Below are 18,792 nucleotides of genomic sequence, written 5' to 3'. Positions count from 1 at the left end.
GGAATCCAACCGTTCAGACTTTGGATTTGAGATCAGCAAGGCTTTCGAGCAAAAGATAAAGATTAGGCAGTGTATTTCAGCTTGTGATGTCGATTTTTGGTGAGAGATGATGTTTAGGCACCTCAAAGAGTATCTATGCAGTATGTACGGTAACAGTAAGTGTCGTGGTAGGAGTTCAAATGTAGTGAAAGACGAACTCTTAAAAAAAAAACACCGACGTTCAGCTCTTGAGCCGTGCTGTGAGTTAGCTGCACTCGCATAGTGTTTCTTAGTGGTATCGCTCTACCAAAGTTATTAATTTTGCCAGCAAAAGCCCTCCCTTAGTCTTGTTTTTGTTTCTATAGTTTGGGGTGCCACAAAAAAAAAGTGTCAAAGTCACTGTTATGCGTGATGTTTCTTTTCACAAAAAGCTCGTTTTCTCTGCTTTTTCGTCAGGTGTTTTTCGTAAAACCAACATGTTCTACTGCCTATTACTAAAGAATGTAAAAAAGTTAAGAGTTTTAAATTTGACCCTTGGTAGAGCCCAAACATCCTCTGAGAGCTGAGAGCCCAAACATCCTCTGAGAGCTGAAAGTAAAAAAATACGAAGTCAAAATTGCTGTAAGATGGCTGGCAATACTGGGAGTTCTGCCTTGAAAACAGCAGGCAGTGAATGATTTTGAAGTTTGCCCAAACATAGTTTCATAATTGGCAGCATCGGCTCTGACAGGAACGAGCGAGTAGTAATAATATAATTTTTGATTTATTTTTGATTGAAAATAATATGGGCAAATGAGGAGCTGCTTGAGCACCAGCTAGCGGCTACGTGTGCACGTGCCTGGGCTCAAGGCCAAGCAGTATTAAAAAAAAAAAAAAAAAGAGATGGAGGGCTTTCAGTGTCTTCACACGATTCCGACTGACAGTGTGATTAAATTCTTGTTTGAAAATAAACATCCAGTTGAAGGAAAAGACAAGGTTGTCTCAGCTTTGCCTTGTAAAACCAGTTAAGACCGCCGCGCTGTTGAAAGGAAAAGATGCAGGGGGAGACTTGTCCTCGCCCGCAGTGTCTCACCTTGGACAAAAACACACACACACACACACAATCTGGCAGACAGTTATGGCGTCAAGTGTGAGAATGAGGATGGATTCCCTGCAGGAGGCCGCAGCACCTTGCGGACGGGCCCTGGTAAGGAATGGAAGCATCACACGCAAGGAAAGAAGGAGGCACCTTCACCTCCCAGCGTGGGGTAAAGCTGTTGGCTGCGAGGGAGCGGGCATGGCGCAGTTTCCCATGCACAGCTTCCAGAAAACTTTCTTGAAAAGAACTTTCAAGTCGTCCACGCACGCTTTTTGCTCGTCACTCTAAATGCTAATGAGCCTTGGAAACGGGCCTGGAAGTTAATGGGGGAGGGCAAAGGAGAAGGAGATGGGGGCTAAAGAAGAAGCTTAATCTTTATTAAACTTCCTTCACCTGCTTGTCTTTCACTGCAGGCTCAGCAGACACAACATTAGGTACAGCTGCACAATCCAATTGGATCCAATGCAAGGCGTAATACTTACATACATACTTATAAAATACATGGAAAACTGTTTAAGCATTTATTGGATATAAATGGATATATTAGATATCCTTGATCCATCTTAAATGTCCTGACCACTGAGACGATTTTTTTCACTACCTTGTCACACACTAGTTGCCTCCCGGACACTACTTGGAGCACCAAAATGCCCACTAGCACTTTTGCCTCACTAATAACATGGAGTTGTGCTAGTAGTATGTCAAAGTTGTCCTATTGGTGTGTCAAAATGTCACACAATAGTGGACAAAATGTGACGAACAAGTGTTTCTACTAGTGTGGTGAATTGTCTGACGATGTAGAACAAAGAGCATACTGGTACATGACTTTATGGAAAGTTGTCCTAACAGTTCAAAATCCTTGACATCCAGCTCAAGGTTTTACTAGTTACTAGTATAGTCTTTGTCCTCACTAGCAGAAAGGTTAGCATACTAGTACAAGTACATGTTGCTACTTTGGCAAAACTGTGCAATAATTCCCAGCTGCCTGCTATGAGTACTACTACTACTGACATAATGAAATTCAACTAGTTAACAGTGAGAACTAGTAGTATAGTTGAATGCAGATGTCAAAGGTGCTGAGGTAACCCCGTTTGGAAACCCTACTTTGAAACCGTAACGCTGTTTTGAAGCCCTAATTTGAAACCCTAACCCTGTTTTCTAACCCAGGGACAAATGATTAAAAAGAACCAAAAACACAAATTTAACAAAATGTCGATGAAAACTGAGCATAACTATCTTTGTATAGACAGAAGCTTCACACATACATGCAAAATAAAATAAAAAAAGACCATCAAATATCTTTTTTAAATCAAAGGCATTTATTGCGAAAAATGCACTTGACATGGAAAAAAAACAATCAAGTCAACCACGGCTCATCAGTACAAGACGATGTATCATGATCACATGGTCGAGTTCGGCCAGCGCGGAGCATGACTTCAATGGCACCAAAGGCCTGTAAATATTCTGCACAATATAGAATTAGATAGACTTTTTTCTTTTTATTTGACTGCTTGCTGTACACAAAAGAGACCTGACTCAGTCCTGATGAGCGTCCACGCCGCTTTTTTCTTTCTTTCCATGTGTAGAGCTACATACAGAGGCCTCCCCCGAAACACACACTCAAAACTCACTCACACACATTCGTACCCCATAAAAAAACATTTTCACCATATCGGAGTGATTTTGACATGCAAAGTTCAGTTTGTTGTTTGTGCTGCGCTTTTCTTCCCCGTGGACTACTAATAATTTGTGTAACTTGCGAGTCCAGTTTTGCTCCACTTCAACTTTGACCTTAATCTACTTTGCAGAGTTGCTACAGATGCACGGGATTACCGTGCCTCCCACTCTCTCTCGTCACTGCGAGCGAGAGAGCTTCTTCAACTCGACGCGTTTGTGCACTTTTTTGTTTCACTGTTTTCAGGGAATCGAGGAATCGGTTTGTGCTATGAGTGTCGAAATATTCCCGTTTTCCAGTTTTCATTCCAAGAAATGTGCTGAAAAGTTCTCCAAAAGAAGATACCTGGGAGTTGGCTCTTGTTAATGTCTTCAAATTTATCCAGGTCTTGATGCAGTAGGACTCATGAATAAACGCCTAGGAACTACTTTTATGATTACCGCCGCCAAGCATGGCAGAAAGATAAGATTGCCGTTTGGTAGCAGGATTATGCAATAATTACACAACGGATTCCCATGTGACTGTGTAGAGTGGTGGCCCAACACAGTACACATTGGTGACGATCCAAATAAAGTGTTTCTTTTGATTGCTGTTATCGTCAACTTGCATCGGGGGTCAAGCAAGCGATGCAGTGACCGGCCAAATCCAGCTGATACTGCACCTTCAGGGCTGAAGTGAAACAACACAGCCGTACTTGTCACCATTTTTCAAACTAGTACATTTGTGGTGCCTTGACTTATGAGTGACCCGACATTTTGATTTTGATCTCTGACAATTTTTTTTTTGCTTCGACTCGTGAGCAAAAATTCAAGATACGAGCGCTCGATGCCAACTTAACGGACTTAACTCACATCACAACATGCAGCAGTTTGGCACATAGTTAGCAATGCTTTACAAAAGAGGCTTCGAGCTGTTTCCTGCCACTACCATCTGGTTTACTGTTAAACTAAACATAGAACAAGAGAATTAAATGTGTATTAGAAAAACAACTTGACATTATGAATCTCTGCTAGCTTAATGCTAACACAAAATGCAAAAAGCCATAGACGGGCTAAGTAACATTGATAGTTGTCGTGTCATAACCCTTAAAGCAAAGGGATATTTGAACTCAAACTGTGAAGCGACATATGTTGACAGATGCTTACTGAGTCAGTTGTGAAACTCTTTGTGTGTCAATGATTGTATTATGCTGCCCCCTGGTGGCCAAAGCGCACACACTGTGGGGCTGGAACGGATGAATGGAATTCCCATTCATTTCAATGAGGAAGATTGATTTGAGTGTTTCGAGTTACAGGCGGGGTCACAGAACGAATTAAGCACGCAAATCAAGGCACCGCTGTTATTTGTTCTCGTCTTTTCCATATAGATCAAACAGTAAAAAATGTTGACACCACCTAGTAAAAGAAAACTGCACACCTGCTCATATTTAGCGCTCATTATGATCCAATCATGTCCAAGTTCAATTGTAGAAAGTACATTTGGAAACATTTGAAGTAACTGTAATTAACTACCCAAAAGTGTGGCTTCAGGGGCAAAAAAATGCAATTCTTTTTTGAACAGATGACTCCATATCTGTTCACAGGGACCTTCAAAATGTTGCAGTAGACATGCCAGGCCAGTAGGTGGCGATGTGTGCACACCAACTGCTCCTCTTCCATGATCTCGTCCAATACCGTTTTTAAATAAACTTTGATGGTGCATACAATTTACATTTTGATCGTAAGAATTATGGATCCCTTAGCCTTTACACACGTTCTAAGTTCAAATTTCAACTATTTTCAGTTTCAATTTACATGTAGTTTTTACCTGTCCAATATAACAAATATTTCTTTCAATCTTCTAAATTATCAACATTTTTTTCCTTTTATTTTCAAGGGTGATTTTTACCTTCTTATATCCATCACAACAGCTTCACATAGGACTGTAGGTCTTAGTAAATAAAATAAAATAAAATAAATGCATGCTGACCCAATCAATGAGCTTTACCTACGGCCAACAATTACAAATCTGCCTCACTCACACTTTACACACACATTCAGGATATGCATGCACATTCCATGTTCCTTTTAAGGCCTTCCCTTGTCACCGTGAACAGAACCTCAGCCCAAACACACACACACACACACACACACACACACACGCACATACACGCGTCCACACATTCTGAGTCAAACCCTCGAGTTTGGCCTGACTCTCCAAAAAGAGGGGGAAAAGGTAGATAGTGTGACAGATGTAAACTGGCTTGGACTGACTCTCAGGACATAGAAATTCATAAAGCAGACTGTACACTTACTGAAGCCTTGTACAAAAATATCAACAAGATCAGAGTTGCTTTCAAAGGTTTGGCAGTTGTAGAATGAAAAGCTTCCGTTCACACCGTCGGACTCTTTTGCGTCTCCACCTCATCTATACGACTATCATTTTCTTCACACTGCTGCTATGTCCTCTAAACTGTAGAATTTGAGGAGGTTTTTTTTCATTTAGCTAAACAAACAAAACAAAACAAAACAAAAAAAAAGCTTGTTTGAAGCAAAATAGTTTTTACGTATCGGTTGACAATGGTCAAATCACATCGAGTGCAGATATAATGTTAGGCTGTATGAAATATCACCAAGTGCAATCTCATCTCTGCTTCCATTACACAAACACAAAAAAATAACTTTAACAATACAAATTCATCATCCCAAAAGTTTGTATACCTTTTTTTTTTTTTTTTTTTTTACATTCAGCAAGCCATTTTTCTTCCTCACTTAAAGCCACCATGTGCATGGGGGAAACATTAAATAGAAGAATAAAACCATTTCAGATCAATAAATATAAAAATCAATGATCAAATTACTTGTTGCACCTTTGTTTTTTAAAATACGAACAAATCCAGTGACAGATCACAGTTTAGGACAACACAAATATCAATCTGAACATTTATAAAAACAAAACAAATAGAGAAAGGAAAACAACGCTACACACATTTTTCATCAACACATATTGAGTTTAAAAAAGAAATGTGTGCTTATTGCCACAAACACAATGATCCTGGTATGGTTCTTTGCAAAGAAAGAACGCACCAGAGAGGAGTTCTGAGGTCGCAGTTTGAAGCCGAGCCGATACTTTTTGTGCTGGTGGACGACACCTGGGAAGCTTTTGTATGTGTGCTCTTTGAGCGTGTGCGTGTGTGTGCCTTCAGTAGTCGCAGAGAGGAGCCCCTCTGATGTGGCGCTCCCGGGACGAGGATGGAAAAGTGCGGTAATCCTGGTGAAAGTGTGCTGGATTGAGACAGATTTATGAAGACGTCTTGTGCTACCGTCTTTTCCTTTGATTTGTAAAAAGTCCACAGGAAGAAGCTTGTCGCTGACACTCCAATTTCAAAATCTCAATTTTTTTTTTTTTCCAAGCTGAACAGCTCCTTAAGGCAGATTGGAAACCCCAATATCAAGCCAAGTGATTTTGCGCATCTTTTTAAAAGCTCTCCACGAAGCTGCCAGGAAACAGGCCGGTCCGTCCCGTCCTCTGCAGGGTGCCTTTGTACCAGCCGTCGTCTCGCTTCTTGTGGACGAACACCACGTCTCCCTCGCGAAGCTCGATCTCTGCCTCGCTCTGGGGCGGGTAGGGCACCACCACTCGGTACCTGCCCAACACATGACGGTCAGAATGAAGTCAGTAACTGCAAGTACAGCCAATTTCAACTGAAGCGGGGTACATGCATACTGATTTATAACAGTGGTTCTCAAACTTTTCACATAAAGTACCGCCGAGAAAAACAATAGCACTCCCAGTACCACCATCAAGACCAATATTAAAATATAGTAGCGTAATAGGCCAAAGCCTTCATCAAAAAAAATGAGACTGAGGTTGTATTCCAAAAATGAGGTTGTATTCCAACAACAACTGAGGTTGTATTCCAAAAATGTATTCCAAAAATGTTGTATTCCAAAAATGCTCGTAACTCAAAACAATGTCAAATCATCACTCCAGCTCAGATTGTGCACCTTCTGGAGTGTGCGCCATTGCCACCAGGAGGCAGTATCATACAGACAGGATAAATAATTTATACCTGTGAGTATTGATAAATTGTCTGACTACATGTATTGCTTCATAGTTTGTGTTCAAATATCCATCGCTTAAAGGGTTATAATGTCGTGATTCATTAGCCTGTCTATGGCGTTTTTTTTTTCTAAAAAAAAAAAAAAAGTGTTTCTCAAAAAATTAGTAAATTGGGGACCTCTGTACATACAGTAAATAAATAATCCTTCATTTAAAATACAGTTGCTCTTTTGCATACCACAAGTTTGAGAATCAAGTGGTTTGAAGCAAAATTTAACTGCTTGGTGGAAATGTGGCATTTGCTATATACTAACTGTACATGTTTGCTGTTTTCATAAGGTCTTGTCAGTGAGAGCACCCACCTTTCCCTGGACAGGGGTTTGGGTTCGGGCCGGAGCACCATGAGAACGCTGCTGGCTCGCGTTGGCGGGGGCGACATTGGAAAGTTTGTATCCAAGGATCCCGACTTCCTGTGCAGAGGTTCCAGCCCCACGGCCCCCGCCATGTCGATCTCGACGGGACACGAGCCGGCCCGCCCCTGAGAGACCATAGGACACGATCCGGAGCGGGCATGGTGGTGGTGGGCCAGATTGGTGACCACCGTGCCTTGGCCAGCCAAGGAGCGATCGTGGGTGGGCGGGGAGGTGGGCGGTGAGCGTGGTTTCTTCTTGGCCGCTGCCCCTGACAGGAGCTTCAACAAACCTCCTGCTTTCCTCTCCTTCTGATGGGGCCAAGAGAGGGAAAAGTTAGGCAGAGATGATTACCACTATCTTCTTCTCTTCCTTTCGGCTTGTCCCGTTAGGGGTCGCCACAGCGTGTTATCCTTTCCCATGTAAGCCTCTCTCCTGCATCCTCCTCTCGAGCACCAACTGCCCTCATGTCTTCCCTCACTACATCCATGAACCTTCTCTTCGGTCTTCCTGTAGCTCTCTTTCCTGGCAGCTCCATCCTCATCACCCTTCTACCAATATGTTCACTATCTCTCCTCTGGACGTCTCCAAACCATCAAAGTCTGCTCTTACTAACTTTGTCTCCAAAACATCTAACCTTGGCTGTCCCTCTGATGAGCCCATTTCTAATTTTATCCAACCTGGTCACTCCGAGAGCGAACCTCAACATCTTCATTTCTGCCACCTACAGCTCTCCTTCCAAAGTGGCTAGTGAGAGTGGCAGTGTTACCCACCACTGTTGAAATTCACCCGCATTTGGCTGGTTGGCGTCTGTTAACGTCAAGCCCTGATTACCAGCCTATTTTATAGGACCTTTACCACCTCTGCTTTCAATGGACAGATTATATTGTATTTCCACTGCCTTGGAGTGTGCCACATGGCGGCTGGTGTTCTATGAACCACACAGTGGCAGTATAAACCCACTTAACTCTAATGTCAACTCAGCAGGAGGCCTTATGGAGCATTACGTTAACGCACAATCTAATTCCGGTCTCACAGTTGCAGGAGTTTGATTCATCCATTGATAAGGTCACATTCCAAATAGTGGTAGGAAGGAGACCGACCACATGCTTGCGAGAAGTGCTGCTCGAGATCCCAGCTCCTGCCCACCTGTCAACCTAATTACTGTACCATTTGCTCACCCACGCTCAACAGTCTTGAAGAGTTTTTCCAGTAAATTATCCCAAAGATGAATACAGACGCTGACAGATCGCACGGCTCGCGGTAACTTTTTGCTGTCATGAATGTTTCTTCAACTATGGACGACGAGCAAAACGATTTGGTGGCAAACTCCTTTTCGTTGCCGGCCATTTGGTAGTTATGGTTTCCCTCAGCGGTCGTTATGATTGCGAAGCCCTATAAATGTGGAATCGCCCCATCGTATTATTACATAGACACAACAAATTGATGGGTACCTAGTTTTCAAATAAGACGGCAATGAAAATAGTTTGTTAAAGTATTGTTTGATTTATTTTAAAAAGGGACTTGCTCACAATTAATGAGTAAAAGTGAAGACAATTTACAATTTTTGTAACAGATCTTTCGAAAGAAACAGGAACTAGACTGATGATTTGTTTGAGCGAGCCACCTGTGATCATAATTGGGAGCAAAAAGCCTTATTACTATTGCTCATTGCTTATAATAAAATGAAACAGATTTTTTTTTAGGACTCACTGAAGCGCCATCTGACAAGCATCCTTTGTTCTGTCTCCCAAATGTTCAACATGTGTGTGTTGTGTGTGTGTGCGTGTGGTCATAGCTGTCTGCCAGACATTATCGGATGTGCTTCATCATTTCCCGTAGATTCAGTTACACTGGAACAGCGGCCGTTGAGAGCAACAAAAGGTATCGAGTGTGATGATGAGATTCAGCGTGGATGATCATATGATCATATTTAGGACAGGAGGTGACAATTAATCCAACTGTTGTGGACTGAATTTACCCATACCGCTAGTGGTGCTGAACAATTTGAATCTAGACCAGCAGCTGACAGACTCATCCTCAGACAGTTGACTGTGAAGGGTTGCATTAATAGTAAAAAAGCCAGCATTTCCGTGGAAATGTCTTCCTTACTGACGAAGCAAGACACACAATAAACACTTGACAGCAACTTATTTATTACTTTCTTCAAGTAATAAACAAGACATTAAACCCATTTCAAGTAACTTGTAGGTGGTGAGAAAAATCGTGAACATGTCTAGAGCAATTTAGATACATTATAATGATTATTATAGATTATTTCCACCAGTTGAAAAAAGAACAGCGCCTCGTGCCTACACAATATGGGCTTCAGAAACAGCTGTGAGTCAATACATCACTTCTTTATTTTACACTGCAGAGCTCAAGTTAGACACAATTGAGATATGTGTCATGACAGCGTAATTCCACAAAAATGCATGGAATCAGACCGGAATCAGGCCTCCTCCAAATGTGGACACAAATTTGATAACTCATCTAGGTGCCAATATGAGTGCAGTATTCTGCAGATGCACAGATTGGATATACAGTGGATATAAAAAGTCTTCACACCCCTGTTCACATGCCAGGTTTTTGTGACATAAAATAAGAACACCAAGATGAAACGGTTCAAAACTTTTTTTTCCACCATTCATGATGTTCTACAACCTGTACAAATAATAATAATCATTATTTTTTTTTAAAATATTTTTGAGAGCGAAAGCTGAAATAATGTGGTTGCACAAGTTTGGACACCTTCTTATAACTATGGAATGTCGCTGTGTTCAGAATTGCCCAATCACATTCGAACACATGTAAACGGGAGTCGGCACACACCTGCCACCATTTCAAGTGCCTTTTATAAAACACAAATACATTTCAGCTGTTCTAGTAGGCTTTTCCTGAAATGTTCTTGGTTTTTGGCCGAAGCATTTAGGTTTTGTGCTAACAATGACTATGAACGATTATGAATTGAACTGCTCATAATTCCCTCTAACTTGACTAAGACCCAAGTTCCAATCTGAAGAAAAACAGCCCTAAAGCCTGATGCTGCCACCACCATGCGTTACTGTTGGGGTGGTATTCTTTTGGAGATGAGCAGTGTTGTGTTTGCACCAAACATACTTCTTGCAACTATGGTCAAAAAGTTCAACCTTGGTTTCACTGGACCTTAACAAAACCTGGCACTTGAACAGGGGTTGGTAGACTTTTTATAAACACTGTACCTTGTCAATGAGCTTGACATCATTAAAATACACCACTTGGTGACATATGCACACCCGCACCCACTCAAACAACACAAATTAACATGCTGAAAAACAGCCGCATTAAAAAAAGCAACATAATAGCAGACGGTGGCCAAAGGGGTAATGAGGTGGTTATCCTCATTTCAATTATTAGGTGGGCCAGCTAAATGGTATGTAACATTTAATATTAGCATTATTTACATATTATTGTTTATTTTCACATTGTTACTGAGTGGTGTCAACAGTTATTTATGTACAATTTATGTTCTCTCAGTGGAAACACAACCATAAAGGACATGTGTCATTTGAAAAGCACATGGAAATTGGATACAAGTATTAAATCGGAATTGGGCAATTGGATCTATAGGCTAATTCTATTCATAGGTTTGTGATGGGGTTGTGGTCCATACGTACGGAAGTTACTGTATATTTTATTGCCAAACTATTGGGACACCTGAAAATTACACTAACAAGAAGTGAAACTCATCCAACCGTGCCTGTACGCATTCCTAACACACAAGAGACACCCAACCAAATTGGACAGACACGAAAATAGAGTACAAATAAAATCTGTAGCCGTGGCAGGAGAAGAGGATTCATTAATATCCGGGCCTCATGGAAAAAACAAGAGCCATCTTAGAGTGGGATGATATAAACAAGCCTGCTGTTCCACCATCACAGAACTGTTTGTCAGCTAGCCATGTAGTTAGATTAGCTGTCCAACACAGCGGAGCCAGCAGTGAAAACAAATGGAGCTTAGACAGATGCAGAGCTTTTCACTGCCATCATTCAACGTGAGCATGTCCCGATTTGACACCCCGCGTTTCCACGCAGCAGACGAAGGCGGCAGAGGAGGCGGTGTTCGAGACGGAGTTCAACATGAGTGCCGTAAGGTGCGGGAGACTTACTGAAGCAGGTCGAACGGGGCCACGCATGTATACATAGCAACACACACGGTGGCGTCACTTCAGACAATTCCAATGCTTTGCAGCGGTTAAGGCAGAAATGATTCAATAATTAGCTCTGTTACGTTTCACTGCTTTTGCTGGAGGGCTACAGCGTGGGCCAATTGAGAAACTATTACATTTTCAGAATGCTCTCCTGAACAAGCAATAGCCTTTTTATATTCAATTTGGAAAGTTTGTTTTGGAGATGGGAGTGTTAGAGAAATACAGGGTAATAGGCTGCCTTTGCAAGGGTTGAGGTGATTTGTCTTTGTCTAATCCATCCATTTCCTTTTGTGTTTGCAGGTGAGTTGGAGCCTGTCAGAGCTGACTTTGGGCAAGAGGCTGACACACTCATCAATGGACAATTTACAGTCCTCAGTGAATCTGACCAGCGTGTTACTGGAATGTGGGAGGAAGCCAGAGTACCCGGAGAAAACCCACATGAGCACGGGGAGAGCATGCAAACTCCACAGAGGAACACCGGAGCCGAGAGTCGAACGCTGAAATTTCTGAAAACTGTGAGGCAGACGTGCTGGCCACGAGAATACCGTGCTCAAAGTCCATAAAACATCATACAATAACTTCCCATTGCAATTTCAATAATTGTTCAATATCAGACACCTACCTTCTCTGTTTTGGGGGCGCATTGCGCAGGTGCGCGAGAGGGACCCGGTGAGGGCGGCTGCAGGGGGATGGCCGGTTCCCCGTTAAATAGCACCGCTGCCACGTTGGGAGGCGTGAGGCAAGACAAAGGAGACGACAGGGGCAGGTGGGGCCGCGAGGCGGGGGACGAAAGAGGGGGGGGCCCCAAACTGGGTCCGGGAGACGTCATGGAGAGCGGGCGACCGGATTGGCCGGAGCAACGTGAAGGTGAGGAGCTCTGAGAGCGCAGGGAAGATATCGCCACCGTGGGGCGCTCTGGGCTTCCACCAGGAGAACTATGGACTAAAATAGACACAAATATATTTTCTGCATTAACATACCCGAGAGGACCTTTCACTGAAAGCAGGTAGTAGCCATTAGTCCTCATTAATTCTGGAAGGGAACATTTATCTCCATATTTCACTTCTTTATAGACTCTATACTCTTAATTAGATTAAGTAATAATAATAATTAATGAGAAATAACATGCGTGATGAAACCAGGGTGGCAAAGTTGTTGGCACTATAGCCTTCCAGCAAGAATGGCAATACATTATGGTGGTTTATTATTTTTCACCACTCGAACGAATGCGAGGGAATTTGAGCAGCCAAATACACGACTCATAAAAAGTTGGGGAATATTTGGCTTTTGGGGGAAATTTCACAATGAGCCTGAAATACACTTTAACCTTTACTGTACATGTGAACTTAATTTCTTAACTTTTGAATGCACGTCCAACAGTTCAAAGGTTCAGTACTTTTGCCAACTTGCTGACGGACCCAAAAGTCAACATTTACGATCCATTAGTCAACCAATACATTTCCTGGTTCAATTTGATTTGGTACTGAGACAGTCCTCAGCCTCCTGCTCTTCACATTTTGACATGATGAGACCAAGACGACTCTTAACAATGGATCAGCCTTACCTCGCCATTGCAAGGCTTGAAACGGGGTGTGTCGCAGAGTATCATCAGCAGGTTGCAACAGAGAGACTGGAAAAGTTACAGAAAGGCATAGAAGTGGACGTGCTTGAACATTTTCATGGATCTAACACCTATTGTGAATTTTGTCATTCAGCCTCTTGTTGGAGAACAACAACTTGTACATACACAAAAACATTGAACAGCTGGACTTGTGCATTCAAAGGTTCAGAGAAGGTCAAATTAAGTCAATCTGTGAAGGATCTTGTGCATTTTAGGTTCCTCCTGAAATTTCACTCCAAAGCCTAATATACCTAACTTTCTATGAGTATTGAATAATTCTTAACCATGAAATTTCCCAAGCAGTAAGTAGCTGTCTTAAAACTAATCTCAGTAATCAGCTTCCATCTGTATGTGGACATTAGGCAGTAAAGGTTCAAACCAAAAACCAACAACAACACATATGCGTGCATAGTTTCGAGCCACCTGCTGTAAAACGCTGCAGTTCTCAATGCGGCTTGCTGCTTTGTAATGTAGTCCAGATGTGTGAGTGCGTATGGAAACGAAACAACCGGAGACCAGGGTTAAAAGCGAAAGAGGCAAGAGGCTCTGTCATTACGCCTACATCGAACACAAAAACAAAGTGATGTCATTCGGCAGTGCGTTTCTTTGTGCGGCCCAGTCTTTTCAGTGTCAAGCAGTGCTGTGTGTGTGTGTTCACACAACACTACTAACACCTGCTCCACATCATCCTCACATGCCACGCAGACCTGCCAAGGTTTATTTACTTGCTTCCAACTCTGCCCTACAGCGCCAACATAGCAGCAATGTTTCTATTTTAAAGCAGTTTTTGGGTTACCTTTGTTTAGCTCTCCTTAGCCTTGCCTCCAGGTTTTCACATTATTTGGCATGTGTCGCAAATGTGCCTTCTCTGCTGATGTATTTTAAGCAGGTAGACAAATCACTCATTAATTTGACTACCTTGTATGTAAGTTTGTATTTTTCCTCACATTTTCTCAATGATTTTCTGTTTACCGCAATGTCTTCCCACTGCTTTTCCAGGCTTTGTGCATGAACATGGCCTCAGGTCTAGCAGCCTGTTAACACTGGCTGAACTCACGAAGCAAGGATGGCGTGGTGGAAGATTGATCTGTGATTATATTAACCCATCGTTTGAATATGTCGGTGATTGCCTGCGGTGACTTTAGATTTGGAAGCAGGAACAGAAGGCTTTTTCTATTCTTGGTAATACTGTTAATATGTCCAATGTGTCTCCAGTATTGAAATGTAATTCTATTTGACAAAGTAGACGTAAATTGAAACAAAACAACGAGGCTTTACACGATCAGGATTTTTGGGGCCGATCACCGGTTAGTTGAAAAACGTTATAACCGATCACCGATCCGATCACAAGATGGAGGAATGTGTCTATTTAAATGGCCTGTTCATTTACTGTATATACTTGTGTACTTAATTGCTCAAAAAATGATGTTTACAATAAATGATGTATCTTTGTTCATCTATGTATGCCAGTGAGGCATAGTGACAGACAGAACAAATGATAAATGGTCTTCTATTAGATGCTAGGAAGTACATACAGTCATCAATGTATCCCCTTTTTGTGACATTTTTGTTTGTTGGAGTTCCGTGAGATTTTTCAATTGTAAAATATGTTCCTTGCCCCCATAAAGGTTGGAAATCACTGCTCTAGTCAGATCGTGTAGTCTAATCAGTCAGGTCAAATCAACATGAGAGAACCAGTCATGTCACTTTACTCTCCACAACATTATCATCCGGGCATTACGTGTTGTCTGTCTCAGACGTGTTGTCTGTTCCACACCGCCGTTTTTTTTCACATTTTTTTTTTTTTAAGAACTTTATTGGCCGTCAGATATATCCAATACTACGTCAAAAGACACGTGACAAGGCTAAAAATAAACTAGCTTTTGGACTCAAATATACTGTGCACGATGGCAACGTCTTAAATGTCTTTTGCGGAGCCTCGGCGAATTATGACATTAAAGCCGATCAGCATAAAATGCTAAATATCGGCCGATACCGATCAGCCCGATAACATCGGTGTAAAGTCCAAAAACAACAACATTCTTCAGAAAGATGCATTTGTGGAGCCAACATTAAGTGGAAGACTTGCCTTTTTGACAAAGAAGAGCTAAGGTACAGTACACTCAACATTTTGAGACTTTCCAGCAGGAGTCCATGTTATTCCTGGAGTACTGTGTTACTGCAGGACAAAACAACCTTGAAGCACATGGCAGCTACATTTGAATCATTTATATATATATATATATATATATATATATATATATATATATATACACAAATTTTTAGCTGCATATTTTGAGCTCCAGAATTTTTGTTGAGAATGCATTTATAGGTGACATTTTGTTGACGAGTAAAATGAAAGTAGCAAATGTAGGAGTAACTTGGTTTAGCTTTAACGGCTCTGTTTAAAATTTGAGCTCCAAGGATTTTTCATTATACGTAAAGTGTGCGGCACCTCTACATTGAATGTCTCAGGGGTAGAAGGATATGGAATTTCACCAACATTTTTTGCAAGAAATACACATCGAAAGTAGCATAAGAATTTGCTGTAATAGATGATTCATGCAAGACTTCAGCATTTCGTTAGCGTAACAGCATAATTGCCCATTTTAATTTTTTACCGTTTTCGTAAAAGAAAAAAACCAACAACAACATAAACTTTAACAAACACGAAGAATCCAGGTGTTTTGATTCAAACTGTGGATTGTTATGATCTGGACGACTGAGCACCTATACAGACATAAGGGGGAAAAAAACCCCACAATATTGAGCCAGCACATTGGTATTTTATACTGATATTGTGACAGTAAGTTAAACAATTATGGTATTAGGCTAACAATAATTATCTTTCAAGACTTTGACTGTCGGTACTTTTTTACTGCCTTTTTTGTGTGATACTGATTACAAATGCTATAACAAAACCCAAAACGGAAATATGTGACGGCCACCATCGAATCGGAAATAACACACATTGTGGCAACAACACCCACTTGCTGTTAAGTACAATACAGTATGGCTAAGTCGACAATAATAACACAAGGAAAACGGAAGATTCTCTGGAAATATTTTTTATTGCGACTAAGCACAAGTCGCTAAATGTTCTGCAATTGATTGTTTAACCTTAGACCTTCCACTGTAATGTTATTTTTGTCTCAGAATGAATAAATAAAACCAATCATGTTGTCTAACAATATCAAATCATCCTGTTGTTACAATGATTTCTCACAGTGTTGCGAACATTCAGCATTCATTTGCGCATCTGTCAAAACATTTTGTAGCCGATCTTGACGTGGGGCAGCACAACGGTGCAAAGGTGACGACAAATGTGTTTGTAATCAAGTGTTAACTGATTACTTTGAAGCGTGTGCTGATTAGACAGGGCTCAGCGGGCAGACGTGCCACTCCACCAGAAACATCTTAAGATGCACAGCAGTGTGCAGATTGTGGTGATTGTACTATGTCATGACACTGATGGTAGTTTCTGTTGCTTTAATGGCAGCAAAGAAAATTTTCCTCTCTACAACCTGTGATACACAAACCTCCACTCAATTGTATATATCTGCATAAATCTGGTGTTTGGTCCCATTCGAAAGTGTACGCACCAAGATTTCAAATGAGTATTGATTGAAAATGGGTTTAGTTGTGCTTACCCAGCTGCATTGAGGTGCGTGTCTGGTTGACTGAATGCTGACTGGAGCGCAGGCAGTTCTTCAGCTGGGCGGCAGCAGTCTGAGGCGACGAGGCGGGACTGACGCAGTTGACCAACGGCGTGGAGGTACGGGACGAAGAGGGCCCCGGGGACCCTGGAGAGGAGGGGTCTGAGATTTTACTGGAGACCTGACCGCAACCACCACCACAACCGCCGCCATTTCCTGGACTGGACAAACATGAGCCCCTCGTAGCACCAACTCCAAACGTTGCCCTTTTAAACAGAAAGAGGAGAGTCACTTGTCATTGGATGGTGCAGGTTTGAAAAGACATTTGATCCACACTACAAGATCGGGAGCAACAACACTACTCTAATTCCATTAGAAGGAATAACTGTAGGGTCCTGTCAACCCCCACTATTCAGGGAGGATAGGGAATGTGAGTAATTGACGCCCTGACCTAAAAATATTTATAATTGCCTATGTTAATACAGACCCGACTTGAGTTTTTTAAGATTGGAGCTGTCATACGACTCCCAGTTGAAGTTTACTGGCAAACTAAAAATTAAAAAAAGAGAATTGCACATTGTGTCTTTAAAACAACCACTTAACTGCCTTGAAGTTCGCTGTCTTTAATGGTAACACATAATGGGAAATGCCATAGACAGGTTAACAAATAGAATCTACAGTATATAGCCGTGTTACAACATATCTTACATCATTAGCCACAAAAAGTGCAGCTCCACATTCTGTAGCATAGTGCCCCCAAGAGGCCAATGCACACAACACCAAAAGGAGCCGCACAATATCCATTAAAGTGCAGCAAAAATGTGACCAAAACTGTTTAATTCTTTACATTCTAATTTGATGTAATTATGTCATTACTGTATGTTTAAACAATAGGCTATAATAGTTTTATTTTTATGATCAAAAATACATTACAAAAAAATTACATTTATTTTAAAAATAAATGTCTTACAGATCATTTGATTTTTGAAAAACATGAACCAGAAGCACGAGGACACAGGCAAGTACCTGTATGTATCTTGTAGAATCTTAGGGTTACAGTGTTAAAGAAAAAATACAAAAAAACCCTGAATATGTGAGTTAAAAAAAAAAAAATCAAATAGCTGAGGCTATTTTGCTCAGAATAACGGTCAATAGGCGGGCTTTAACTGTTTTTTGGGACAAACCATATCACATAGACCAGCGAAATATGGCAAGTAATAGGCGAAGTGACTTTGTTAATAAACACTACACTCATATAACCGCTCTGTCCTCACAGCGCCCTGTTGAAGACCATATGTTTGTGTGTATGTCACCTTGGCCTCTACTGTATGTGGAGTTATGTATCTTGCAGTATTGAGTACAGAAAAATGCACCCTTTAATGAAGCATTATCTGCAGAAATGCAACAACTGCACTGGGGTCCAGCATTGTTGTTTTGGTTGTGATGCCTTCAATTCTTTTTACAGAAGAGTATTTTCAGAATAATGGCAAGATTTTGAAAAACCTTCACTTGGTTTACCATCTCAAATTGCCATTGTCATGTAAGCCAAAACAACACTATTTTTTAAATTGGTTTTCAGCTAAAAAACAGCACTGCCTCTTACTCTTGACCACATTATATGACGCAGCACGTCGCTTGTGTTTCTGTCTGCAGAAAATGAATGGCGGCCCAGTCAGCTGAACTACACTGACTGCGCCATCCACTCTCTTATTGCTGCCCACTGACTACCAGTCATATACAAGAGTTATGGCCTCATGTGTGCTTGATCTTGTGTGCGAATCAACTTGAGTTTTAAAGCATCTATAAAGAGGACACTTGCAGAGAGGACATTTTGACTGGACCTCACTTAAGCCCCGTGCACATAGCCGTTTTCCATCAGGAATATTGCTCTTTTGAGTAAACTGCACCGAAACGGAGCAGCGGAACAGAATGTTATGTCAGGAGCGGCGGCCACCGTCGTTGCATTGATGCATGTATAAGTGGGACAGCTGGAAGAGCTCCCTCAAAAATATCTTGCACTAGGGTGACATTAAGCTGATGTTGTGAAGTTATGTATGAATCCGCAAGGCATGGTGGTGGACCGATTTTTAACGTGTGGTATTACACAATCTTTGATCAAAACAAGCTTTAGAGACATTTT

At 41.5% G+C, this 18,792-nt stretch overlaps 1 protein-coding gene across 2 annotated transcripts in view; it reads right to left on the bottom strand.

Annotated features, from left to right (window-relative positions):
- Positions 1 to 2,432: 2,432 nt before the first annotated feature.
- The window catches only part of LOC133410994 (E3 ubiquitin-protein ligase SH3RF3-like), a 95,074-nt gene continuing 78,714 nt past the window's right edge, over positions 2,433 to 18,792 (bottom strand). The window contains exons 7-10 of one of the 2 annotated variants that reach the window (XM_061692762.1): positions 16,647 to 16,918; positions 11,998 to 12,317; positions 7,136 to 7,494; positions 2,433 to 6,357 (exon numbers count right to left, since the gene is read on the bottom strand). In XM_061692762.1, the coding sequence (XP_061548746.1) occupies positions 6,189 to 6,357; positions 7,136 to 7,494; positions 11,998 to 12,317; positions 16,647 to 16,918 (1,120 nt within the window). In that variant the 3' untranslated portion in view covers positions 2,433 to 6,188. The remainder of the gene's footprint in view (positions 6,358 to 7,135; positions 7,495 to 11,997; positions 12,318 to 16,646; positions 16,919 to 18,792) is intronic. The other variant, XM_061692763.1, reaches the window with a different exon arrangement.

This window comes from Phycodurus eques, chromosome 12 (assembly GCF_024500275.1).
Source record: "Phycodurus eques isolate BA_2022a chromosome 12, UOR_Pequ_1.1, whole genome shotgun sequence".
NCBI lineage: Eukaryota > Metazoa > Chordata > Actinopteri > Syngnathiformes > Syngnathidae > Phycodurus > Phycodurus eques.
The sequence above is the reverse complement of the archived record's forward strand: the minus strand, read 5'-3'. Positions and strand labels throughout refer to the sequence as shown.